The sequence below is a fragment of the Macrosteles quadrilineatus genome, unplaced genomic scaffold (assembly GCF_028750875.1).
Source record: "Macrosteles quadrilineatus isolate MER2022 unplaced genomic scaffold, UCM_ALF_1.0 Scaffold_3__2_contigs__length_128488019, whole genome shotgun sequence".
Lineage (NCBI taxonomy): Eukaryota > Metazoa > Arthropoda > Insecta > Hemiptera > Cicadellidae > Macrosteles > Macrosteles quadrilineatus.
The window spans coordinates 110,681,567-110,709,397 of NW_026542596.1; the positions used below are offsets into that span (position 1 = coordinate 110,681,567).

Sequence of the window (27,831 nt, forward strand, 5' to 3'; positions counted from 1 at the left end):
CATTGACGTTGGAGTTTTGGAGAGAGTGAGAAGAAAATTAGTGACATAGAGCTAAAATGTTCTGAATAGGATAGGCCACGGCCGTCTTTAGCTCCGCGCTCCGCGGCTAGGTGGTAGAAAGGTGACATCAGCTCATTAATTCGCATATTATTTATTAAAATTTACTAACAAAAATTTATTAAAATATTTAAAATAACATACAGAATTGAAAGCCAAAACAATATGAATTGAAAATCTAGATCTGTACATTTTAAGCGGAGTCAATATTTCCCGATATTTCCATAGTCCAAGCTTTTGTAAATAGTAAATACCCAAATTAATACAATTAGCTTCTTAAAAAAAAAAAAAAAAACAGCTGTTACAACCCTACTTGCGACGTGGCACTTTGAAGGCCGAGGCCGAGGCCTGGATTTAAAGGCGGCCGTGAATCTATCCAACTGCATCTTTTGCTCAAAGATGAAGGAATCAATTCAAGTAAGTATTCAGTTTTACTCTATGGGGTAGAATAGGAAATAGGACTTTTGTTTTTTGTTTGTTTATTTCTTTGAAGTTGTTTTGTTTTGTTTTGTTTGTTCTATGATATGTGATATGAGTTGTGTTATGTTAAGTTACAATACGAACGGTTGAAATAATTTCTTTAGTTTAAGTTTTCTGATTTTATCTTTAAACAAATCAGCATAGGATTTTGGTAAGTATTGTGTACCTAACCAGAAAATTTGGTAAATATTATTTCTCATCACGCCTTGTAAGTTAAGAATCAATATTTATTCCATTACTTAACCTAGTGCTAACTAGTTTTGAGAAAGTAAACCTTTCTCTATGAGAGCACAATTTGATAGCCTGAAGTGAATGTTTCTGTTTAATTTTGAATTGGATCCAAACAATTTAAAGTGTTATAAAATTTAAATTACGTGTTAGCTTATTATGTGTATTTCCTAGTGAAAATCTGTGGAGTTACATTTCTCGTCGAAAGTTATATTTCTGGCAAATACAGCCTAGGCCTAGTAGAAGTATTCATCCACATACTACAGTAAACTTATTTGGCAATAATTTAAGTTATTTAGCATAACATTCATTTTTATAGCTCCTGGATTTAGTAGGCCTAACTTATTTAAGTTATAATTTTTTAGGCTGACTTCTGTTAAGGTAAATTGCCCAAATACCGTGACCTTAAGAAATGTTCTCTTGAAATTGCACAATAACCTAAATGGCCTTATAACAAATAAAATTACGATGGGTAGACTTCCGTATCTGTTGGCACAAACAATCGAATGAATATGTCGATTATCCGATTGTTTCATTCGATATATCGTTTGGTTATTTAACTTAGGTTAGGTTAACCTTACCTAACTAACCAAACGATCGTTATATTGATCAATGTTTTCATTCGGTTGTTTGTGCCAACAGATATGGAAGTCTACCCTGTATTATGGCCAAAAAATGTATTTTCTACGTCCTATTAACACTCAATTTTCCTACTATTTCCTAGATCCTGTGATTCACGGGAAAAAATCTGTGATTTTTCAGCCAAAGTCTGTGATACAGCAATTTTGGAGCTAAAAGTTCCTAAAATGACCAGAAACTGTCAAATTTCTTATAAAAATATGAAAATATAACCTCAAACACCTAATTGTACCAGCAGATGTCGATGACAGATTTATTTATTTATTTCCAACGGACATCTCCATTTTACAGCTACACATCAAAACATTACAACTCAGAATGGCTTAATTAATAATAACAAATTTTGTGCTTATAGACTAGAAATAAAATCAACAATATAATAATGATCTAATACAAACTACAATAACAATGACAAACCTAGCCGAACAAGACAAAAACTGACAAAATAACAAAAGGTATACTAATAAATAAATAATTTAAACAACAACAATAAATAAATAATATGAAAACAATAACAACAAACCCACAAGCTAACAACCAATAACAACTAAAAAAGATAAATATGACTAATAAGTTATATATAAAATCAAATTGATTAGAGAGCAACGACAAACATATAGTTTAATGCAAAAACAACAGTGAATTTTTTACAGACAAGAAGTTTTGGATGGTAACAACGAAAACAATTTTTAATTAGACAGGTCAGAGACTTTGAAAGGGGAAAAAACTAAACATTAAGTGTTAAAGAGATAACTTTCTTTTTCAATGTAGTAACGCTGTCTTGAAAAAAGTCGACATGCCTTGTTACTTTGTTGCCAGCTCCCTGGACACGAACCATCGTGCTGTTGACTGAGTAGCTAGTGCGGTGCTGTTGCTTAATAAACAGATCAGTCGACCTTGTGTTGGAAGGAGTCTTGAAATGGATTTGTCGGAGTATGTCAGGACAGTCGACTCTTCCGTTGATAATCTTGTGCAGCAGATCATCAGATGAAATTATGATGTGTGTAAAGAGTAAGAAGAAAGATCATCAGGACCATAGAGGCTACACTCCAATAAACATATATTTTGTTAAGTTATTAAATTAACTTAGCCTAACTTACTGTCGGTCTCATGGTAAGACTTAGACCCGGGACCGATTTACTTGGGTACAGTTTCGCAGAAAACATACAATATATTAATACTTAGGGGGGCCTAATGAAGTAGGCCTATCAAGTTAGTTTGATTAAATCTTTATTTAAATAGGCTTGATGTGGTATTCCCAGATTCAAGAACAAATAATTAATTATGTTGTTTACATACCTTTTGTTGCCAGGTTCTTGATGAAATAATAATGTTAAGCTCTATGTACATTTCGCCACAAGTGTGGCATCCTCAGGAGCTGTGTATGGTTTCTTCTTACATCACTATCACTTAGTCACTAAAAATGGCAAAATGTACATAGAGCTTAACATTATTATTTCATCAAGAACCTGGCAACAAAAGGTAAACAACATAATTAAATAGGCTTATTTCAATCTATAGAAAATGTTCTGTAGGTAATAACTTACTTTCAATGATTTAAAAATTTAATTCTGATATGTCTACTTACAGTTTTTTGCACATATCTAACAACAAATAATTGAGTAGAAGTCTATTGAATTATTGTCGGTTAAGTTACGGAAAAAATCTCTAAAAGTATACGGTGGTAAGTAAAAATTCCCGTCTTATGGGGAATAAATATTAAATAGACTGGGTTGCTGTTTGCTTATGGATATGTAGGCCTACCTATGTTTTAATAACATTTTTCACATTTCTTTATTTCATATTAAGCTAATCAACATTTTGATAAAAAAAAACACCTTATTTATTAGGCGTAGCAAGCCTATGTACACATTAAAATTAATTTTATTTAAATAGGAAATGATTCTGAAAATTTTAAGGAAATTAGAGGTAATCCACCCAGGTCAATGGGCATTTCACTTAGTTAACAGGTTTGCTGCGGCAGGGGTATTTTAATTCTTCATTTTGTTTCAGATTTGATCATGGGTACAGAAGCTGAAAATATTTCCAAGTATTTAAAAACAAAAGAGATTCAGCTACCCTCAAACAATAAATGGCTTTTAGATTGCATAAGCTGGTATAAATCCCACTCTGAAGTGGTAAGGAACCTTCAAATTTTTTTCATTAAATATTTTTACAATTTAAAAATTAATTTTAAAAATTTGCCAATATATGTACTCTCTTGTTGCACAATGTGTGGGTGCTACCAGATTTAGTTTATTCCAAATGTTAATCTTAACACGTTGACTGCGCGCGCCGACTTTACAGGCGCTCCCCAGTGGCGGGCGAAGCCCCGGCGCGCAACCGAATCAGCGAACGCAATTGGCATTCAAATATTTCAGTCTGACGAATCACAAAAGAGCAGTGGTGACTGTGCTGCGTTACCCCGAGAGTGGATGTAGTTCACTGAAACACCCAAAGGTAGCAGCACTGCATGGATCCGTATCCAGTGTCTTTGTAATGTGGGTTGAAGAGAAAAAATCCCCGAAACCGGGACAAAAGCATTGCCAGACGGGATTTTAAAGGAAATTTTAGTACCAACCTACACCAAAGTAAAGCTCGCATTCTAAGCTGGCAGGCTGGCAACGATTATAACGTCTCCGTCTGAGGCTAAGCTCACACTGACTCAATATATTACTGTTGGTCTGGTGCCGACTGTAGTCGGCGCGCGCCACCTGGGAGCGCTGGCGACGCCGACTAAAGTCGGCACTCGCAGTCAACGTGTTAATAACTTAGTACCATACCTATTCTATCACAATTACTACTGACTTGAGAATTTGATACGTTGTAATTTGTAGTGTAGCTATGCTCTGTTTTTTTTATAAACTAACTTTAGAACATACTCCTAACATAAGTTATCTGCTATTATTCTTGATAATTTGTGTTTTATTCAAGAGGAACATCTACCATTCCCTTCAAGACTATGTATGTATTCAGTGGCTATTGTCTGATCTGAAGGATGTGCAACAGCGATGTTTACCCACAAATTGTAAGCATTTGAACACAGAGCTGCCCGGAAGATACTGTGTTCAGGTAAGATTTAAGATAGTGATTTTCAATGTAAGCTATTATTTGATTTTGAAAAGAAAGTATTTCCTAATCCTTGCTCAGAATAAAAGCAAACTAGTACAGTTCCGCAGAGAACCTGTGATATATTATCGGATTAAATATCAATAAGTCGATTTGATATATTTATATCGCATCAAATTTAATTTTACGATATAAAAAAAATAAGTTAACAAACAAATTTATGTTTTTTTTATCATTGGTTTCATCCTAAATTTATACAACTAAAATCGAAGAAACCTTTTTAACCCTATGCGGTAATCATATAAATAAATTTTGGTTATTATTTGTTTTGTTAATGTTCATGTTCATAACCATTAGTTTTTTATTGAATAGCTTATGGATAGCTTAAGATAGATCCATTTAACATCAATAAAAACAAAAAACGTAAATAGATCATAACTAAATTCAATGTCTACATCGGGAAAAAAAGTTCTAGAAGCGCTAAACTGAATTATAATCACTATATATACCGATATTTAAACTGATAATATATCACAGGTTCTCTGCGGAACTGTAGCCTACTTAAGCAAATATTATGATGTTTAAGATGTTTAACAAACACTAGTGTTCTTCCCGTGCTTTGCAACGGGGCAAGAATGCTTAAAAGAATAATGAAGGTCTCTAAATATACTGTAAAAAACTGTTACACTTAAAATGGAAACTATAAATGTAAATCAAATCAAGTAGTTAAAGCTTACTTTGATGAAACTCTCTTGTGTACTTCCATTAAACTCTGTGGCAGGATACAAAACAATAACTTTATCAAATTGTAAACATCCGTAATGAGAACCAAAAGATGAAAAGTAAACAAACTTTAAATAAAACAAATCTAACAGCTGATGCATCTTAAAATATTATAAATGTGATTCAATAAAACCCTTGAATTGAGGTTTGTGCCCTTAGGAGAGGGTTTATCGATAAACTGATATAATTTGGGAAAGTTTTATATCAAGACCTCAAAAGTTCATCAGTTTTCTCTAAAGTTTGTCATCCTTATTAGCTACAGTAGATTTAGAGACCCACATTATTCTCTTGAGCATTCTTGCCCCGTTGCGAAGCACGGGATAAACTAGTGTAAGACATGTAGCAAGGTATAGCTTGCTGGTTAAGTTAAGTTCTACTGCTTGCTGACAAACTTTGATTTACATACTTGTCGGTACTTTATACTTTTTAATTGTAAATTGAGTTAAACCTGAGAATCATAAACCAAACCATAAACCCTTATGCTCTAGAACATTTAAAACTGTTGATCCCTGACTATTGAGTATCTTATTTTGTAGGTGAATTGGGTCAGAGATATAAGCCAGCCATGCTACACACAGCTTCAAGCTATGAAAAACAACAATATTGAGGACAGCAATGAGAACGTATCTGCAGAGGAAACAAAAAAACAAAACTGGGAACCAAATCCCAAGAGAGTACTGATGATGGAGATAACAGACGGGTTCACAACACTCAAAGCCATGGAGCATTCGCCGATAGCAAAGCTTGTAGAGCCCTTCATACCTGGCTTTAAGGTGATGCAAAATTGTCGGTACTTATTATATTTAGTTGTAATGACAGTAGGGCCTAAACAATAAGTAGGAAACTAACACTTAAATATGTCAAGATTTGAAGGAAAGCTGTATGGCTGAAGAAGGAATTATTTCAGATAGATAGTATTCTAAGAAAAAAGGGTCAAGGGGCTAACTGTACGTATCAACAAAGGCCGGCGCACACAGAGACGTAGACGAACGGACTAAAATTTGCCCCTCATCATTCATTGGGTGTAGCATTGTATGGGTCAACAACAAAATTAAATATGGATAGCATTCTGAACCAGCAAAAAATGCTATTAGAATTATGCTCAAGCTTAATCAAGATGATTCGGCAAAAGAACATTTTAAGAAATTAATAATTTTAACAGTTTATGGGCAATATATTTATAAATCAATTGCTATCGCTAAAAAAAGAACCAGAGAAAGTAATAAATTCATTGCATTCTTATAATTTCAGGAGGAGAAAGGAATTTGTCCAGCCTCACAAGTTAAAAGTTTTTGAAAAAAAGCACTCATACGCTGGTAAAGTTTTTCTAAAATTTGTCTCTTAATTCGTAAAAAAATATCAAAATTCAAGAAAATTCCAAAAGGTTAAATAAATTTAGCGTTATATTTTTTTGATGAGTTTACCACCTCCCAGAAATAGAAATAGTATTTTCTTTTATGTATTTTGACACTATTTACTGTACCACCAATGTACAGTAGTCGCAGCTAGTCTGGGCGCGCGGCCACGCTAGGGCGGGGGGTGTAGAGGGGAGTGTTTATTGCTCATTTCCAAAAACATCTGGCCCACAAGGCTATCTGGGGTTGTTCAGCGCCTCAGCGCTGTCTTCATGTCTTTGGCGTGGGGGACGGTTAGTACACAAGAGTCCGCGCGCCCAGACTAGCTGCGAATACTGTACATGAGTCTTGATGAATAAAGATATTTGAATATGAATATGAACATGTTGTCAAATGTGACAACACACACAGGAATCAGTCCCTCCGCTTGAGTTCGCAGACAGATTTTTTTTATCACCTCGAGCTATTTAAAAAAATCCTCCTGCAGACAATTTCTGCTGCGCATGCGCAAAGAGAGTTTTTCAACGTTACTTCTCTGCACCGCCCCTAGGCACGCTTTGGTTTGTTAACTCAGGATGTCTGTTTTGTTAGTCCTAATTTTTGTTCCATGTCTTGTAAATATTGATCAGAAATACTGTCGCTTTTTATTTTTTATATAGTTTGAATTTGTTTTGCATCGTAGTTATAACTTATATTTTCCCTAGTTCTAATTTAATCCTGCAATAAACAAACCTGTCTTCTCAGCATTATTATTTGTTTTATCTTTTATTCAAGTAGCCTACCATATTATTTTTTCATAGCAATGGTTGTTTTAAAAATTCAATTTTGACTTTTCAGGTGGTTTTAATTGGACCCATTGAATGTAGAAAAGGTATTCTCTTTCTGAAAAGTAACAATATCACTGTTCTTGGGGGCGAAGTTGACTATATGGGTGATATAAACTCAAAAGAGAGCATCCTATCTCGGTGTTTGTAAGTATTTGTGTTTTACATATGAGTTTAAAAATATTCTTTCTTGCAAAATTTAAGGCAAGCATGTTTCTTGAAAACCTTTTTTCTCAGCTCGTGTGCATCCAAGGCAAAATCTACGCATACTGTTGGAAGATATTTGCCTGTAGATGTACAGAATTCTTTTATAAATTAAAATAGTAAAAAAAGCACAAAAAATGAATTTTAAATTTAATATAAAATTAACATTGCCCTTATGGGTTGCCATGCTGGTGACAAAATAACAACGAAATATAAACTGAAAATCAAAACAAATTGCAGGAATTCCATTCACTTGTTTTATTTACAGCGTGGGGTGAAAATAGAAAAGTTACATACAATACATATTTTTTGTTGAGTTTTTGACCTCGAGGTGACCACTTGTCACATTAAATGAAGATCATCTTAAAATCATATGATCATAAAAATTTACAACCTCCCTAAAGATGTAGTTTAAGACAATTTTAGTGGGCTGTCTACAGAGAAGATAGGAGTCTAGATTTGTTCATGTTGAAGCCTTCCGGAATTGGTAATCAATTATAACAGGTTACGTACCTTGAGGTCCACAACTCCTTAGTCGGCGTCCGTTGACTAGTTTCGACTACTATGTAGTCATTATCAAAAACGGAACGTTAAAATATTACATTCATTGAATGTTGTCAAACCTTACACCAAACACACAAACAAACATAACACGAACACGGTAGACATTTAACATAATTGGCCGGCCGGCACACGTCACTGAACTGGTCGACGACGATGACTGTTTACCCCACTCCATTCCGCCATTAGATCACTTTGGTAACAATTATGTTGGCAACATGATTCCTGGAGGCACAGCTGATAAACGGAATGGAGTGGGGTATAATGTATTTTTAATGTACGTAATACAGTGACAAATAAGATGCTTAAGAGGCCTATCATCCTGAGCGCAGACTATAGAGTTGCAAATGTTTACTTCACTGACCATCAATATGATAGTAATGAAAAGCCGATTGCAGCCTATGAGATAGTAAGACATGTTTTGTATGAGTTTTAATTTTTTATCTACTTTATGCTTACGTTAAAACAACTGCATTAAAGCTTAACAATACGCATGTCAATGTTAGATATTCCCAGGCATTTTAGGTTAGGTTTGCACTAACCCGATTTTGACTATCCAAGTCAGTCACTCATTATCGTCGATAGTTGGAAGTCTACTGTAGTATGATTTTCCTACAAAGAAGTTTGTTCAGTTTGTCCTCAAGCTACTTAATAAACATATGAGGTCTGTTCAAAAAATACCCTACCCTTTACAGGAAAGCCTAATTTATTGATCAATTTGTTACAACATGTGATCTCCTTCAAAATAGTCCCCTTGGGACTTAACACACTTATTCACGAGCTCCTGCCACTTTTGGAAACAAGTCTGGCACTTGGTAATGGACTTCAGACAAGCTGTCACATTTTGCGTTATCTCATTTCTGCTCCGAAATCAGGTTCCTTTAAGCGGCGTCTTGAAGGTATGGAACAGCCAGAAGTCACACGGTGCCGTATCCGGTGAGTAGGGGCCAGATGTAGCATTTTGAATGCACCCCATCTTGTCTTGAGCAACTTCTGTTGTACCACTCTTTTATCTGTGTTACACCCATAGCGTCTCCATATGCTTGCTGAATCTTAAAAGAATTATTTGAGTTTGGCTATCACCCTGACTTTGGCAAAAATAATGCAGTATCGCTGTTCCACCCATTCCGTCACTATGCTTAGCCCTAAAACACAATTAACACTACGTACACAGTTTCAAGCGGCTGACAACAAACTGACGCCATTTCGAAGTCACGTGACGTGCTTTACAGTTTCCTCGATCTACACGCCAGGGTTGCGGCTTAATGGGGTTGTTGGATTACTCAAACTAGATAAAAAGAAGGGCCGTATAATTTTTGATTATACCTCGTATTTGTGTTTGCTTAATACTTACTTGATGAACATTTCTTGTTTTTAGGAATATAACACCCTCAGAGAGTAACAACAGCTCAGGGAGTAACAGTAATCGTCCTGCGGTTTCTCTCCCTCCACCCCCTCCTCCAACTTTCGACAACAGACCTCAACTTGAGCCAATGATGAATGATGTAGACCAGCTACCAGATTCAACGTCATTTGTATGTTGACTAACCTATTATTTTCAATTACATTCGCTGTGTATCTCCATTAGACGATTACTTAGTCAAAGAATATTCTGAATAGTAATTATTTACTTCACATTAAATCTTCTTTTAAGATTTTTTTGGTCTAACAGAAATCATTTAAGTCTATTATTAGTCCATCAGAGATCTCAAAAGATGTTTTCCATATTTTATAAATATTACCCATGAATAGAATGAAAAAATTTCATGGGCTTGGACCGCTTTCCCTTAAAAGCGTTTCAACTTTCAACTTACTGCATTAAAAAAAAAAACCACTGGCGTAACCACAAGAAAAAAATGTTACAGTAATGGTTAATTTTGTGGTGCTAGGTAAATATAAAATATAGATGTAACATCATTTAACTAACAATTACTCTACTAAAAAATACATTTTGTGCTTTATTTAATTTTTGTATGCAGTTCTTGTTAAACATAGCATATTAGTTTCCTCTGTGTTATGCCACAACATATTTGATGATGAAATTATTTTTCCCTCCAGATTGACAGCAACAATCATCAAGATAACCAAGACCATTATGTTGCTCTGATGGAAGATGACAATGACTTGTTTTGTCAGTTGCCAGACACGATGTTTAATGACAATTTCAATCAACCGGTGAACCAATTGTCTCCAGTTTTAGACCACAACTCCCCAGAAATAGTTCATAGTTCTGTGGAAAACATTCCAGAAGAAACGCGTCTATCACCTATTAGACCTAAAAATCACAATAGACCAAAACTATTTCCTTCTATGGAAGATTTAAGGCCGGAGAGAGAATCTTCTTTGTCAACAACATTGAATAAGAACTTGAATAACCGTTCCGAATCATCCTCAAGTACTGGTGTAAGAGTGTCTAACACAAACACTTTAAATAGACAAGCTGCTTATGAATCGAACAAAGAGCTCAGTGTATCACCGAGTAGTGCAAAAAGTGAAAATAAATCTGGACTCCAGAATAGACCTGCGGAAATTCCTCAAAATCATAAAAATCTCAATGATTCCATTTCAGATCAAATTGATGACATGTTGAATAAAACTGGTGAAGTCGTGTATCCTCAGTTCAAGAAAACTAAAGTTAAAGTACTAAGTATTACTAAAGTCAAAATTAAAAACAGTGAATGGATATGTTGTGCTTCAGTAAGGATTGAAGATGAACCTCATGATGTAACTTTTAGTAACAAGGTAAACATTAACTGTTTTCTCTAATTAAAAAAATAAAATAAAAAAAATTACCAGCACTTTATTTTGAAGATAAAAAATAGGCTGAGTACATGATTTCTGTCAGCCTTTTGGCAAACCTTCTGATAACAAAAAAACACACCCTAAAATGTAATTCTTATGTTTTGGTATTAGTATTAATAATTCAATTACCTTGAAATATCCTTTGGAGTTTTACTAAACTACATGTTTTCACATCTTTAGATATTTCTTACTCTAAGATTTGTCGCAAATCAAATTAAACATTGAACACAGGTAGACATATTTCACTCAAATACAATGCATTCATTGGATCAGCTTGACTAGGTTTGATAATTTTTTACTAATTCTAGTTCTGATAACTAATCTATTGTAAAAATGTTGTGCTAGCTAATGGCAAATTTGTTCATGATTTCTGACAAATGTCCAATAATTTTTAACCAAGTCAAACTGACAAGACGACTTATCATAAGCTTCAGCATGTTTCATAACACATTACAATCGCTGTGAAAACCGAGGAGGGAATTATAATTTTAGACTCTGCGAAGTGGGTCATTCAACTATAAATATTATTTTTTATTCTTTTTTTAGGCTTCCGATACAACTATGGATTCAATGTCTTTTACTATCTCCAAAAGTCAATGCATTGGCCTATGTACCAGTTCCTAAATAATTTACTATTCTTTCTTATTTGTACTAATAATTTAAAATTAATTCTATCACTTCAGTAAGCTGGCTCCATATTTCTAATTAATGTTAACGCTGATAATTTTTCATTTAAATCTATCTAAGGGTTTAATAGACGCTAATAACCACTTTTATCTTGCTTTCTTCCAGGCTCTAGAGAAGTTTTTTGGAACATCAGCAGCTGAGGTGGAAGGTTTACGTAGTGAAATGAGTAAAAACCCATCTTTGAAAGAAAAAATCAACTATGTAAGTTGTCCTAGTTTATATAGTCTCAATCCTTTTTAGAGTAGCTCAAGTGAAACAACTGTGAGCCCCAAAATTGAATAAAAAGTTACTACCTTACCTAAGCTACTACCTACCTACCTAAGCTACTACCTACCTACCTAAGCTACTACCTACCTAAGCTACTACCTACCTAAGCTACTACCTACCTAAGCTACCACCTACCTAAGCTACCACCTACCTAAGCTACCACCTACCTAAGCTACTACCTACCTAAGCTACTACCTACCTAAGCTACTACCTACCTAAGCTACTACCTACCTAAGCTACCACCTACCTAAGCTACTACCTACCTAAGCTACTACCTACCTAAGCTACTACCTACCTACCTAAGCTACTACCTACCTAAGCTACTACCTACCTAAGCTACCACCTACCTAAGCTACCACCTACCTAAGCTACCACCTACCTAAGCTACCACCTACCTAAGCTACCACCTACCTAAGCTACCACCTACCTATGCTACCACCTACCTAAGCTACCACCTACCTAAGCTACCACCTACCTAAGCTACTACCTACCTAAGCTACTACCTACCTAAGCTACTACCTACCTAAGCTACCACCTACCTAAGCTACTACCTTACCTAAGCTACTACCTACCTAAGCTACTACCTACCTAAGCTACTACCTACCTAAGCTACTACCTTGCCTAAGCTACTACCTACCTAAGCTACCACCTACTGGCCACTAACACTTTTGTCAGATATGACTTTAGTAATCTTTCCTTTGATCAACAGGATATTGATTAGGACCACTAGTTTACAATAATATCTTGCATTAGGCTGATATAGGACAGTAACAAGACCTGGAATCGGACTTTTCTCTTAAAAAAATATACAATCATTACCAAATGTCTAATATTTACAAACCTACTTTTTATTTTAAATACAGTAGACCACCTCTTAAACAACCCTAATGGGACCAGACCTAGGTCGGATAACCTCAAAAGGTTTGTCAAAACAAGCAATCCCTAAAAACCTTAAAAAATGGAGTGCTATTCATTTTGAATTAAATAATCATTATTCTGAAGGTGTGTGTTTATTTACAAAATTAACTACACTTATCTCCTTTATTTCTTAAGTATTGACGATAGAAAAGTCACAAATAAACCCAAAACACAGTAAAGTCAAATACTTTCAGTGGAATAAATTATTGTCACAGTCAAAGAGTCAATAAAACTTTAAACTTTCCAAATCTATCGTAATGCAGTACAGAAATTAATGTCGAAATTAAAGATGCAAGTAACCATTTTACCAAGAACTAGACAGGAAAAACAAGCTTCAGATTTTACTATGGCATGAATAATATATTACTTGTGTTTGTTAGTCAATGGTGCTAGCTAGCTTGTACAGGCATCAGCGGTTCCCTTTGTTTTTGTATGTTTTAAAAACCATTGATGTAATCGTCAGAGTTTAGTTACAAAATCTCAATCCACTGTCTTGTGACAATAGCAGTTAATTGAAATGGAAAGTTTTTGGACTCAGTTCTAGGCATTCAAAATCAAAATGGTTTTAGAAAGACACCAAACTGCTGTAAAAATATCAAATTATTGAGAGGAGGACCCCCAGATGGTTCCTTTTGTCTTCTTCACTCCCGAACCCCCTGGTAGCTTCGTGTCTAGATCCGCTACTGTTTAGAACTAGTCCTTTTTATGCATTGTATGAGCTCATCAAATTAGCAATCTCCATAAATGTTCCTGGTTTGTTAAGGGAGAAGAAAGAGTAGGTTCCACAATTTATTTGAAATCTGTTTCTATTTACCAACTTGATTTAACCTCTGTTTTAGATTTTGAAAACCGGTCAAACCAAATTGAAACTTCTCAACTGTCTGATGGTTGTGGAATACTCAAGCGAAGGATGCATCCCAAATATTGTCTCCATACATGAAGAATGATAACATTATTACCTGCTGAAAGAAGAAATCTACTAGTCCATTCCGTTCCGACCAAAGTGTATATTAATTTAATAAAGCGATTTTCACCAAAATCAATTAATACTGGATGTTTAATTATCATTGCCAATTTAATATAATCCAAACAAACCACAAAATAGGCAAGATTTATTAACCCTCTTCTACACATATAAAAATGGATTGATAGTATTTAAGCGATACTAGAGAGTATTTTGAAACTTTGCTACTGATGGTTTTTTAAATCGTTAATAATGTTGAAATAAAATTAATTCATCAATATTATAATATTCATAATGTTATAACCACTATAAAAACAAATACCCCCGCCGCAGCAAACCTGCCGTCTAAGCGAATTTCCATTTGCCTGAATTGATTTTCAATAAATCTATTTTTATAACATCAGATTTAACGAGTACCTAGGTTTGCTGCTACAAGGAAACTAAAAAAGTGTGTTTTTAAGTAAATAATTATAGCTTAGTATAAAATCAACAAATTTGCCATGTTTGATCAAAATATATCCATAAATTACTCAAGTTATCGTCCGGACGGACATATATATATACATATATAAAAATTTGAACGAATGGTGTTTTTGGCCTCTGGGGACATCAAAACGAAAAAGGAATCGGTCCCGGGCCTAGGTCTTACCATGAGACCTACGGTAATAGCTACTTCCCTATAGGGAAATTCGCTAAAAGTTGAAAGTTTGATTTTTACCTTCTTATAAACCGAACGCAACAAGATCATTTAAATTATGCTATGTTAAAACTTGCCTAAGACTGCTAATTATAGTGGATCTTCATTGCAATGTCCCAAACCTACTTTAGAAAATAAATTAAAAAGGAAGGAAATAGTAATGCCACACTCAAAACACTGTAAGAACTTGTTCACAGCTTTGAACGGTGGACACTAGATTGTTATATTGTTCACAAACTTAAGAAAAATTTAGTGATTTTCAATATTTTCATAAACAAATATGAGGCACAGTAAAGCTTTTGTAATTCATGAAGACATTATCTGTATCGGTGGTATTGGACACAAGTTTATACTGCTGTACTGAAATTTGTGCATCAGGTATATTTTAATTAGGGATACTATTTTAATTTCAATTCTTATGATCACTATAAGCCTTTAATTCCCAAATTTGGCGTATTAATTTATTTCATGCTAAGCTACTGTACTAACATTTGACAGAACTTCTATACTTAAATATATTTATGAATTATTCTACTACCAAAGTCAATTAATCTGGTTGGTTAGCAAGGGAAGTTAAATGTCGTGGTTCCCATGATGAGACAATTTAAAAGAGCTATAGGCCTAGATCGAATCACGTCTGAATAATCAGTATCAGGGTATCAGCAATGTGACACATGCTTTCTCCCGTTGGTTTGTCATCAACCCTTATCATGTCACATGGATAAGCGGTGAGAGTAGCTTAATTATTATTTTTTGATAATTGGGAAAATCACAAAAGTTGCAATAACTTTTAAACCGTACTTTTTACAGCAATAGAATCTGTACCATTTTGTAGAGTTAAAGGAGTTAAGGACAATAACATGGCCTACACCAGTGGCGGATCCAGAGGGGGGGCGAGGGGGGCGACCGCCCCCCCCTCGGGCATACATATACATATATTTTTTACTGCATGTAATACAGTAGTGCATACAAATTGTGTAAAATAATTTGTCACACTAACTTTGGACAAAGAAATGGTAAAAAACTGTGATTTAGGAGACTTAGTTTACACACATTTTTCGGAGGGGTACCCCCGAACCGCCCCTGACTCCCTGGTTCGCCCCCCCCTTGTGACTGCTCTAGATCCGCCACTGGCCTACACACAATTTGAATCAAGTTAAGTCATGTCTTTTTTACAATTTTTTTTGTAATAGGTTTTTATGGAGAAAAACACAAATTTGCAATATCTTTTGAGCCAAATTTTACAGCAATGAGGGGTTAAAACATGTTGTCCAGACTCAAGAGGAGTAACATAACACACTAAACTTAATCAAAATCGCTCGGACCAATTTTGAGAAAATTTGATGTTTCCGTTATTTTATGGGGAAATCACACCATTAAAAATCTAAATAGCCCCACCCAGCAAACTTGCTGACTAAGCGAATTTCCATTAGCCTGATTTACTATAAAATGTCTCTTTAAAATATAATATTTCCTATTTCAATAGCATTGGTTTAACAAGTACTTAGGTTTGCTGCAACAGTGAGGGAAAAAAGTGTTTTTTTTTTGTGAAATGTTAAAAGTTTACTATAAAATAAATACTTTTTCCAAAATTGATCAAAGGATGTTCATAAACAAGCAAATTATAACAGTTTACTTATTCTCCATAAGAATAAAATGGAAATTTTCTCCATAACCATTATAGGCGCATTATAATGCTCAGTATACAAAATTATTTGTTTTTTAAGCTCTACAAAATAGTTAGGAAATAAATTGCATTTTTTTGTTTTGCCCAAAAATGGGAGAAACCTATTTTTACCCCATAAAACCCCCAATAAACCCCCGTTCCCTTAGTCCGATCATGCTGGTTCGCGAACTCGAACTCGCGTTCTAAAATGTAGGTTTACACGTTTATACCATATTTAATCAAAATCGGATCATTTTTGCTTGAGTTATCGTGCTCACGGACACACACACACACACACACACACACACACTTAATCATGTTTTTTTTTCATGTATATACAACTTTTTTGGGTTTAGGGGGAAAATGGATTAATCCCCCAAAACTCAAACTCGAAAACAATTATTATTGTATTATAAGAGTACTAGCTGACCCGGCGAACTTCGTATCGCCTAAGTTATAGGTTTCCCCTAAGACAGACCGATGGAAAGAAAGTACCGTTACGTTTAATTTTCAAGATGATCTCGTTCGCATCGCTCAATCACGTCTTGGTTTGGGTTGAAGCTCGTTCGCTACGCTCACTTACCTTTAGGTTGGAGCTCGTTCGTTGCGCTCACTTGCCTTCAGGTTAGCTCGTTCGCTACGCTAACTCGCCTCCAGGTTGAAGTTCGTTCGCTACGCTCACTCACCTTTGGGTTGGAGCTCGTTCGCTACGCTCACTCACCTTTAGGTTGGAGCTCGTTCGCTGCGATCACTTGCCTTCAGGTTAGCTCGTTCGCTACGCTAACTCGCCTCCAGGTTGAAGTTCGTTCGCTACGCTCACTCACCTTTTGGTTGCAAATTAGCTGTTGTCATAAATGTAAAAGAAATAATAGTGCTGCACCCTGTTGGTAATCCTTGTAACTTTAATGCTATTGAACATCATAGAACAGAACCAACTTGTTTAATTGAATTAGCTGTTAAGATTCATTAATTCCATTTCTCATAAGGTTAACATGGGAAACTCCAGAGCCACTGGGGCGGAGCCCTTTTAAGAATTTCGAAACGGGAAATAGTTTACGTCCGATTCGCATACCTACAGAATTTACACACCAAATTTCATAACGATCGGTGAAGTCGTTCCGGAGGAGTTTGCAGACAAACACTGTGACACGAGAATTTTATATATTAGATTACAGTATACTTTATCCATACTGTTGTAGGAGGATAAATTAAAAAGTTAGTTATTCCCATGAGTTCATGACCTGCCCAGTATATGATAATATCCCAGTATAAACTATTATGGCGTACAAGGGTGCCCATCCCCCCAGACTCATTTAGGCTCGGGGACAGCGAGCTGGTCTAGTGGTTAGAGCGTGGGACATCGGTCCAAGAGGCACCGGGTTCAAATCCCGCCAAATCACCAATGGATTTTATCTAAGTGATAATGCTGCAACCCCTAGGTCTCGCCTGAAGTAATGTAAAAAAACAATCCCACGCTCGTGCCTAGCGTCCTAGGAAAAAAATTATGGCATACCCGAAATCACACCGTTTTTGTTTTAAGGTCTAATATAAATTCCTAGGTTAGTAAAATTGGCTCATAAATGTAAATAATTTAATGGCAAAAAGTAATGTGTTCCTGATTTAATCCAAACATATACATTTCTATTTATTTGTAATTGAGTTTACTCCACGTAAATCATAATCAATGGAAGTCTGCAATTAATTTATTGGAATGTAGATAAGGCTATAAAGTTTAGCTCAATACAGTAACAGTAGTGAGTGGGGCCTGGGGCCTTGATACAACACAACAGCAGACAATGCAAACACGAGATTTTAAAATCGACGCCGAGGAAGAGTTTTAACTACAGTACTGTTTAAATTGTACAGTAATCTTTTTCATTTCTCCATCTTCCAATTCTTTTCTTCTGCTGGCAGATTTACATTTTAGGTTAGTTAATTTGACAAAAATCATAACAATAAATAAACAAGGAAGATCAGCAAGAGGTTAAAAGTTAAAATAATCGTCCAAGATGGATCTATTAAAGGCGGAATTGGAAAAGAAGAAAAGAAAACTTTTGGAAAGTAATCTAATTGTAAGTTAAGTAGGCTACAGTAATTTTGCCCAAAATGTCACTAGTATCATTCTGGGCTTTCATTTAGGCCTTGGCCTATTCTTCTGACTTGTTGTGTTTTGGTACTTACAAATCAGAAATTAGGTCCTTCTATAAAAGCATAAAGTAAGCTTGGGTGTGGATAATCTGAATTAGGCGTAATTGAGTTTCTGTTTCCTACAGTATTAGGCCTAAGCTACTGGTAAGTTGCCCAATTAGGTTAAGTTATAGCTTTGACTATTAATGTTGTAGGAAAGGCTCAAGTTATAGGCCTACCTAACTACTTTTTTATGGCGCCGTATTTGACGTTCTTTTCAAAGGAACAGTTCAAAACCTGTTCATGTTTATTATAAAAAATTTACCTTAATAACTTGTGTGAACCTGGCAATAACTCAGCAATAAGAAGGCGTAGTGAGTGTGCCTGATAAAATCTAGTGCTGGGCGTTTTGCGGAAAAATACGGCCGAGTAGCCTACCTTAATACCAATGATGTCAACAGATAGAGGACACTTTAACGGACACGACAGTATCAAGGTTATATAGGCCCTACCTGGCATAACTTAACCCTCCCAGTGTTACTTGACGAAAATTCGACAAGCAGCACACTTTGTGTAGTGTTACTTGTCGATTTTTCGACACGCAGACATCGTTTAAACGGCGAAGGCTCTATGACTGACTGAATCGGATTGAACTGGATCGAGTTAGGTATCGTTCTTTCCGTAATATTCTAAGCTTTCTCCAGAGGTCTGTCTCAGCGCTGTACGTTCTCTGAGCCGATCGTAATTGTAGCAGACAGCTGACGTGCGTGTATTTGTAAACAGCTAGGTTACCCTTGGACCGATGACTGATGTGTTTTATTACGTTTATCATTGTTTTAGTGTTAAAAATCAAAAGTAGTGATATACGTGTTGCATTATAAGAAGATTTAAGTGGTTTTGAAGTGCTGGTTGATGATCCTAAAGAAGTAGGTAGTGATATTGATGTAAATTATCAGCCAGATTCCTAGCTATGGTTAGGCTATGCATTCTTAGCTAAACGCTATGTACTGAAATCCGTTTTTTGCCCATAACTTATTTATTTGCAAATCTACTTCCTTATATTATTATATATTTGTAATCCTCATAAAATTTAGAACAAAGTGGCTATTTTCAAATATTTGTAGGCCTATAATTTATACAATTTCATTGAGCGCGAACTTATTTTTTTTTTTGAAAATTTTTGAAATTATATTTTTTTTTACCTAAAATTTTTTTTTTGAAAAAATGTTCCTTATGTTTTATATATAATATTGAAGCCCATGATTTTCCAAACAAAATGGTATATAGAACATTAGAATTAACATTGTTTTAAGCTTCTCAGATCCGTTTTGATAAAACCTTGCAAATGCGCCAAAAATAGGTGGACATTAAGGCCTAAACTATGGACACTTGGAGGGTTAAAAGCTAGTAAAAAAAGGGGGGGCTTAAAGCCAGCAATAAGTAACTTAGTGTGCACACTGATAAAATCTATTGCTGGGTGTTTTTACGTGCTCGGAAACAATATGGCTCTAGTTACTGACCCCGATGAACCGCTGCCATCACAAGGTGTTAACACATAAAATTATCTTTTAATTTTAGAGTAGGCCTAGATATAAAGTTGAGCCCCGCATGATTGTAGTGGTCATTTAGGCTAACATATCGTTAAATGAGTATACTGAAACAGTTTGGTCAATATATTCATACCAAGCGAAATGTAATAATTGCATTCTTAACTTTTCAGCAACCCAACAAGAAGTATTATAAAAATTCTGAACTGAGAGCAAAGGAAGAAGAAGAGTATCTGCAAAGATGTGGCTCAGAAAAAGTTGAAAACAAACCTGAGATGGATAGCAACAAAGATGGTAGGTTGAACAAGTTATTACTTATTGGGTGGTAAAATTTGTAAACTTGTTATATCTGGTTGTTACCCAACTAGTGCATGTCGTTGATAAAGTGGCCCCCCACTATTGTACAACGGAATACAGTAAGTTACTAGTTATTGTTGTAGGTAGTTGCGTCAGAAACAGAAACCATGTGTTTTTCACCCCCTCACGCATTATCTCTTTCATTATATTTATGGTCGATTTATGGTACACTACTTACATTCATACAATGTTAAACGCTGATCTTATAAACACACCACGAAATGTATTGTTAAAAATATTGATAAATTGTGTAAGAGCATTGACATCCAAGAAATAAAATCAATCATTTTAGCCTCTGGATTGCTTACATTATCAATTGAAGAAATAAAAGTAGTAAAAGTAAATAAAATCATTTTTGTAAAAACAAATATTGAACAATTCTCATCTCGCTCATTAACTCACAATCATTATACCAGACTAAGGAATAATTTAGAGTTACCATCATTAAGACTGGCCTCAACACAGCGCAGCTATAAATATTTACAACTCAAACTTTTCAATGCCCTCCCTGAAAATGTACGCAACTTGCCTATTAAGTCACTGAAAAATGTATTGACCCATGTTTTGAACAGAAAGGTTATCTACTCTATCGAGGAATTTTTATCTTTCAAACATGATGATTTTCTGTAAAATTTGAAATGTTAAGTAGGGTATTGTTTCTAAAGTATGTAACAATGAATGGTTTCATGAACTGTGATATAATAGTCTTTCATAATAATGTTATTTCTGTCAACTTTATTTAAAAATTTATTGTTATTTAGTTTTAAGCTGTATCTCACTGCCAATTTTAGCCTTAATATGACATATACTTAATGGCAATAAACTATTTGAATTTGAAAAGTTTCATTTTTCATTTAAATAGATATAGGCCTAGGCTAAACAAAACATAGGTCTAATAACAAACTGAAAAAAATCATTGATAAAAGTCACTGTTCTTACTTCCCTAAAATTGTTTTTTGGCTTGTGGTATACATATACTGCTCCATCTTGTTTCTGAAGACATCATGCATGCACTCTTATTTAAATACCTCCCAAAAATACTCTGTTCAATATTTCACCAGTCTTATTGCTTGATTCATCTATATCTCTATCTGCTTGATTCCAAATTTTGTTTGATACCTAGGCTTACACCTCTTCTCCTTTCTTAAAATATCTTAGATTTGCTTTGAAATAAAATGCAATAACAACATCAACATTAACATTATCAAGGCAGAGTAGTTTGATAAAAAATACCCTTGCCATTTTTATGGTTAACGTGGCTAAATTTAGTTATGGAAATGTTTTTACTAACCATCAATTGGCATGAAACTAATAATTACAACATGGTTTTCAGACAGCTTTAAACTGTTTATTTTTTTAGAAAATGAAAAGAAGGATTCTGACGACCCAATAAGACTACCAAGAAAAGAAGTGATACGAAGGCTACGAGAGAGGTGTGAGCCAATTTTATTGTTCGGTGAGAGTGAATTGGAGGCGTTTCTCAGACTGAGAAAATGTGAAATCCTGGAGCCTGAGATCAACAAGGTAACTTAATTTTATTTTAAATTGATGATATATCATAAAAAAAGTGGTGTATGACAAAGACAAAGTAGGCCTACGTGTTTGCTTCGGGCTCAATGCAAAACCTACTGAACTGATTGGGGTCCAACGATTTCCTCAAAATTCTTTGAAATATCTTAGTTTTAGGCTAAAAACAATATTTGTGCTAGGCTCTGTTCTAAGAAATTTTGCTTATTGTTTATAACACTAAATGAAATTTTAATATTTTTAACATTGGTCTTGTGGATTGCCAAGTAGTCACGGTAGTTTTACAATAAATGTAAACCAAGTAATTTTAACATACGGTAGTTTTACAATAAATGTAAACAATAACAATAAACAAATAGGAAAGCTAAGAAGAAAGAAGAGCCAACAAAAGGAGAAGTAAGCTGATCATTGAACCCAGAACAAAAAGAGGGATCTGGGGGTTAGCTAGGGTACCTCGGGGTCGCCAGTCTACAAGAGGCCTCCTATGTAGTTGACAAACAACTACCCCTGAGGAAAATCCGTGGATTTTTGTAGTTGCGAGGCGGCCGATGCGTTGTTCCACGATCTCATAGTTAGTTGCGATGTTCTACAATCCTAGTGACTATCAAGTACCTATATTTAAAAGGTAATCATTGTAATATTAATTACTTAGTTCCACTATTTGATTTTCAACCTTGTATTACATAACGAGATTTTGCATTCATGAGTGGGTCTAAAGTATAACCTTTTAATTTTATAAATATAAATATTGTAATTTTGCTCGTAGGGTTTTCGGAACGATTTTCAAGAAGCGATGGAGAAGGTTGACCAAGATTATGAGAATGAAGTTTTAGCATCTGCTTCAAAAGCTGGTGGAAGTAGTTCACAAGAAGATGACAGATTGAGTAACAATCAAATTACTTATGATGAGATTCAGTCCATGGCTACCAACTTAGGAAAGGGAGACCGCAATCATGACATGGAAGTCATCATGCAGTTTTTGCAGGTTGGTTTCATTATTTTATGGATATTTTATTAATTGAAATGAAATGAAAATACTTCTTTATTGAGGCGAACTTAGAAACTCATGGTCATTTCTTACAGTTAACCTATAAAAAATAAACAATAACAAAAAATTAACAAAATTAAAACAACAAAGTTTGCAATAAAACAAATTGTGCAAATAACAGCATGAATTTCCTTCGTCTTCCATGACATACAGTCACAAGCACACACACCCTCTGCTGCACCCGGGGGCCTAATGTACGCCATTCCACTAAGACACGGCCATTCGGTTAAGGTAATATTCCTTCAGCGCCACCATCATTCGTGCTCAGTTGTCTATGAATTTAATGGAATAAGGTACTACGTATTTCCTTAGGTGGTATACAGTTACTATGAATGATTTTTTTATACTTGGTTGTCCTGTGATGGGTAAAGTGCAGCGTACACGAGCCAGAGCAGGTACAGTATTCCTTAAGCGGGTGAATTGATATTTTTTACTCACATACTTTTTAATTTGAGCTATATTAGGTTTGGCATGCGATGAGCTTTGTGTTTGATTTGATCAATAAGCTAAATCTCAGAATTCAGAGCATACCCTACGATAGAGTATAGTTAGTTTAAGGTAGTTTATAAATGCTACTGTAAAGGCGGTTACCTCCAGTAGAGAGGACCTACCGTTACACTACTTCATAGATATATATATATATATACTAGCTGACCCGGCGAACTTCGTATCGCCTAAGTTATAGGTTTCCCCTAAGACAGACCGATGGAAAGAAAGTACCGTTACGTTTAATTTTCAAGATGATCTCGTTCGCATCGCTCAATCACGTCCTGGTTGAAGTTCGTTCGCTACGCTCACTCACCTTTGGGTTGGAGCTCGTTCGCTACGCTCACTCACCTTTAGGTTGGAGCTCGTTCGCTGCGCTCACTTGCCTTCAAGTTAGCTCGTTCGCTACGCTAACTCGCCTCCAGGTTGAAGTTCGTTCGCTACGCTCACTCACCTTTTGGTTGCAAATTAGCTGTTGTCATAAATGTAAAAGAAATAATAGTGCTGCACCCTGTTGGTAATCCTTGTAACTTTAATGCTATTGAACATCATAGAACAGAACCAACTTGTTTAATTGAAACAGCTGTTAAGATTCATTAATTCCATTTCTCATAAGGTTAACATGGGAAACTCCAGAGCCACTGGAGCGGGGCCCTTTTAAGAATTTCGAAACGGGAAATAGTTTACGTCCGATTCGCATACTTACAGAATTTACACACCAAATTTCATAACGATCGGTGAAGTCGTTCCGGAGGAGTTTGCAGACAAACACTGTGACACGAGAATTTTATATATTAGATATACATATATAGTTTTATCAAAATACCTCCAATTTGATTCAATGCATGTAGGCCTATAGGCTACTCCATGTTAACAACTAACCTAACCATGTATTTCTTATGTAACAAGATCAGATGTGAATAGCAGCCTCACAAATTACAATTTCATGCGTGAAGATGGAGACTGTCACAACAGTGTTGTTTCCATGTTCTAGCTTTAGGATTAGTGATTAATACTTTTATGTTTGATTGTATTGAATATTTTAAAATGGAACATAATATTAACCAATGTTTAACATTTTAGTACCTAATGAAGATGTGGGGTGGTGAGTTGAATAGTAAAACAGGATCGGAAAAAATAAGCACTAAAGGGAAAAAAGCCATGGCCAAGTTCACCCAAACCCAAGCTTACTTAAAGCCACTGCTGAGAAAACTCAGGACAAAGAGTTTACCCGAAGATATCTCGGACAGCTTGACAGAAATTGTTAAGCACATCCTGGATAGGAACTATATTAAGGTGAGAGTATACTTTGTTATTCTATATTGACCAACTGGCTAGAGCTATTGACTAGGGATACTGTAGGGAGATTAATTTGCGCAAAACTTAACAACTCAAAACTGAATGCAGCACAAACTTTATTGAAATTTAAACTCCTTAGGTAGAGCTATAGGTAAGTGCCATTTTCTAAATTTTGAGCCTTAATCACTGATGGTGGGGCAAAATGGAAAAAAATATAATTGTTTTATAAGAGAAGCTACTTTATTATGGTTTTACCATACACTGTCAAATTTTTGTAATAGGCATTTCGACCGTGAACCTAGTTATGCATTTTCAAAGTTCATAACAAATTCAGATTCTGTATTGGTTAATAGACAACTAGAATTAAGAGCACTTATCTTCATTGGGCATTTAGGATAATTCTTTAAATTTATTTTGAAAGTTGGAGCATTATACTGTAGGATCTTCCTGTTGCATGATTTTTACAACAATCAGTGCAGTTGCACTATGGGCGGCCGTGGGAACAGCTGCGTGGACGAGTCCCCAAAAACTTTAAAATTTAGAAAGTTAAATTTCATCTCAAAATTTAAAACTACTGTATTGACAAACTTTTTTTTATATCACCAAGAACAATATTCACTCAGAAACCAAATTTGAATAAGACATTAAATTTACTTCAATTTTTAAAAGAAAGCCTAAAACTACCAATTCAATTCATTGTTGGACTGTATTATCCAAGCCTAAGTTCAATATTCTTGAATTATTCCCATTTAACATTTTTATAACTGGTATAAGTATCACTAAATAGTTGAAGATCTTTTGATAGTTAGCCGAGTTCCCTCCCTGAGAATATAACTCGATATATTATGATCACCAAGATTCAGGCCCACGGTTAGTGTGTGACCAACTTTGGGCCTGAGAGGTAGTTGCGCTACCCCAAACATTGATATAAATTATAAAATGAAAATAGGCATTTTATGGTTTGCTTGCGCATCCACATGTAACAATGCTAACGCTTGTTATATTGTGTTTAATTTTAATTGTTATAAAAATTAAGCTTATAAGTGAAGATGAAATGGTTGACTTTACACAGCTATGTTCTGTTCTTGTATCTGACAATGGTCCACTCGATGAATCATTGGTTACTGTCGTTACTGGTTCTAGGGTAGGTATCTCATCAGTCTTGATCTGACAGTTTTTAATGCATAAAAAAATACTTATTTTAGGAACATTTTGTAACACTTTTTCACTGTCCAAAAGTTTTTTGCCACCCTCTTTCTAAACTCACTGCCTCTGTTTTTGCCAATTTCACAGAAACATGTTAAATAAAGGATCTCGTCAAACATAATAAAATCATAAGCAAAAACACAACGTTAACTTTGGTGACTAGCCAACTGATAATGGTTCTCACACTCACCCGATTGAACAAAAGGAACTGACATTAGTGGTAACTGGAAAATAACATTCAAAATTAAATACAAATAAGATAAAACGGCTCATGTAGCTACATTTCCGAGCAGTGACAGTGATGAGCCATAAGTGGGAACTAAGAGTGAGGATTCTATTGCCGTATGATGTAAAATATCTTCTGTTGCCCCCAACAAAACAAAAGAAAATTTTGCGCCCATGTATAAAAGTGGTCGTGCGGCTCATTGCTCTACTCAAGAGCAGTACCTTTGCAAAATGGAAATGATGAGGTTACGTATTATTGTTTGCTATATTGTAATATTAAAGGTAGTTTTGAGTAGAGCTACATTGCAGTGCATTGAAGTTTGGTTAAGTATGCTTACGTATTACCTTTTGACTACTAATACAACTTCAGAATCCAAAAGTCAATGATATTACAATTATTGTCGTGCAGAATTTAGATACAGTATAACCTCACTAATTTGAATTTCAGAGGAAAGACCTATATTTTGAATTGTAGGAAGTTTGAAATATAGAGTTTGTATTATATAGAGGTCAGAATAAATAAAATTTGCAGTATGGAGGTCTCAGTTTTAAGTGTAGAGAGTTTGAGAGAACGGAGACTAATGAACACATCATGGGAACATCAATAATGAGCGTCAGCTCATTTTTCAACAAGCGTATATTTTGTTATAAATTCGAATTACGGAGGCAGTTACAGAGGCAGATGATGCAGTTCGAATTGTAATAAGAGACTGACTTCGAATTTTGGAAGTAACGATTCAAATTATGGCAACAAAATTCGAATTGTAGAGGCTGCATTAATCCTAAAAAATCCCTTTGCATTATCAGTATATTATCTTTTGAATTTAAGAGGTATTCTGAGGGTAACAGACAGACATTACTAATTATAGAGATTATCGAGGTTTGAATTAGTGAGGTTCTACTGTTACATTGCTTTATTTTCCTTTGTTACACTTTGATCTCTTTTCTCCATTATTCCTGTACTCCTAACCCTAAAATAGGATATTTACCTACATGTCGTAGGATGTGGCTACATGTTGAATTTTGTAAAAGCTTAGAAAATAAAATTGCCTTTTCAATTATTGTAGTTAAATTGCTCAAAAGTAAAAATAATTATTTTTTCAACTCCGTTTCAGGCTAATGAAGCTTACCTGCAGATGGCCATTGGCAACGCTCCGTGGCCCATAGGTGTCACCATGGTGGGTATTCACGCTCGTACTGGTCGAGAAAAGATTTTCTCCAAAAACGTCGCCCATGTGTTGAACGATGAAACGCAACGCAAGTACATTCAAGCGCTCAAGAGATTAATGACTAAGTGTCAGGAGTTTTTCCCTACAGAACCGTCTCGATGTGTTGAGTACTCGACCGAAAACTAGGATAGAAAAAGTTCAAATCGGGATTGTTAGATAAATTATATTTTTTGTGAATATTAAAAACTGTGTAAGTAGTGTTTTCTTGTAAATATTTTTTAAGTAAAGTGGCTATAAAAGCTTTTGTACCTGTTTTGGGTTAACTATTAACTTACATATTTTATTTTTACACATGTAATAATATAATGTATCTCTTTTTATCATACACAATATACATTGTTTTATTTACTGTAACGTGTATTTTTTTCTCAAGACATGCTATGTGAAACTTCTATAAAGTGAAACCCTCAAATTGGGGCACATAAACACTATTTTAAAAAATATCAGAGACAAAATCTGCATATTTGTGCACACCAGTACCTTTGAAGTCAATAAACATTGTTAGTATAGTATTCAGAGTGTGGCTAAACATATTGTACTTTGCTAAATCTAGATCCTTTGCATCAGAGTTTTGCAGAT

The 27,831-nt window shown here is 34.9% G+C and overlaps 2 protein-coding genes across 2 annotated transcripts; both read left to right on the forward strand.

Annotated features, from left to right (window-relative positions):
* Window positions 1–564: 564 nt before the first annotated feature.
* LOC128989808 (recQ-mediated genome instability protein 1-like) lies at window positions 565–13,917 on the forward strand. Its single transcript, XM_054411864.1, has 9 exons — window positions 565–688; window positions 3,418–3,542; window positions 4,339–4,476; window positions 5,793–6,029; window positions 7,449–7,582; window positions 9,579–9,735; window positions 10,259–10,942; window positions 11,795–11,890; window positions 13,714–13,917. The coding sequence occupies exons 2-9, from the start codon at window positions 3,426–3,428 to the stop codon at window positions 13,819–13,821; spliced, it is 1,671 nt and encodes a 556-aa protein (XP_054267839.1). The 5' UTR covers window positions 565–688; window positions 3,418–3,425; the 3' UTR covers window positions 13,822–13,917.
* A 4,133-nt stretch (window positions 13,918–18,050) lies between these two features.
* Window positions 18,051–27,601, forward strand: LOC128989842 (pre-mRNA-splicing factor 18). Its single transcript, XM_054411921.1, has 6 exons — window positions 18,051–18,273; window positions 20,049–20,169; window positions 21,593–21,756; window positions 22,526–22,744; window positions 24,377–24,589; window positions 27,139–27,601. Exons 1-6 carry the CDS (start codon window positions 18,211–18,213, stop codon window positions 27,376–27,378), a joined length of 1,020 nt encoding a protein of 339 aa, XP_054267896.1. The 5' UTR covers window positions 18,051–18,210; the 3' UTR covers window positions 27,379–27,601.
* The last annotated feature ends 230 nt before the right edge of the window (window positions 27,602–27,831 follow it).

What these genes read in the sequence shown, in the direction of transcription:
- LOC128989808 (XM_054411864.1), top strand. Translation starts at nt 3,426, where the DNA reads ATGGGTACAGAAGCTGAAAATATTTCCAAGTATTTAAAAACAAAAGAG. An exon ending in CCGGAAGATACTGTGTTCAG is followed by an intron (nt 4,477 to 5,792) that starts GTAAGATTTAAG and finishes CTTATTTTGTAG; the next exon opens with GTGAATTGGGTCAGAGATAT. An exon ending in TACCAGATTCAACGTCATTT is followed by an intron (nt 9,736 to 10,258) that starts GTATGTTGACTA and finishes TTTTCCCTCCAG; the next exon opens with ATTGACAGCAACAATCATCA.
- LOC128989842 (XM_054411921.1), top strand. Translation starts at nt 18,211, where the DNA reads ATGGATCTATTAAAGGCGGAATTGGAAAAGAAGAAAAGAAAACTTTTG. An exon ending in GATGGATAGCAACAAAGATG is followed by an intron (nt 20,170 to 21,592) that starts GTAGGTTGAACA and finishes TTATTTTTTTAG; the next exon opens with AAAATGAAAAGAAGGATTCT. An exon ending in TGGAGCCTGAGATCAACAAG is followed by an intron (nt 21,757 to 22,525) that starts GTAACTTAATTT and finishes TTTTGCTCGTAG; the next exon opens with GGTTTTCGGAACGATTTTCA.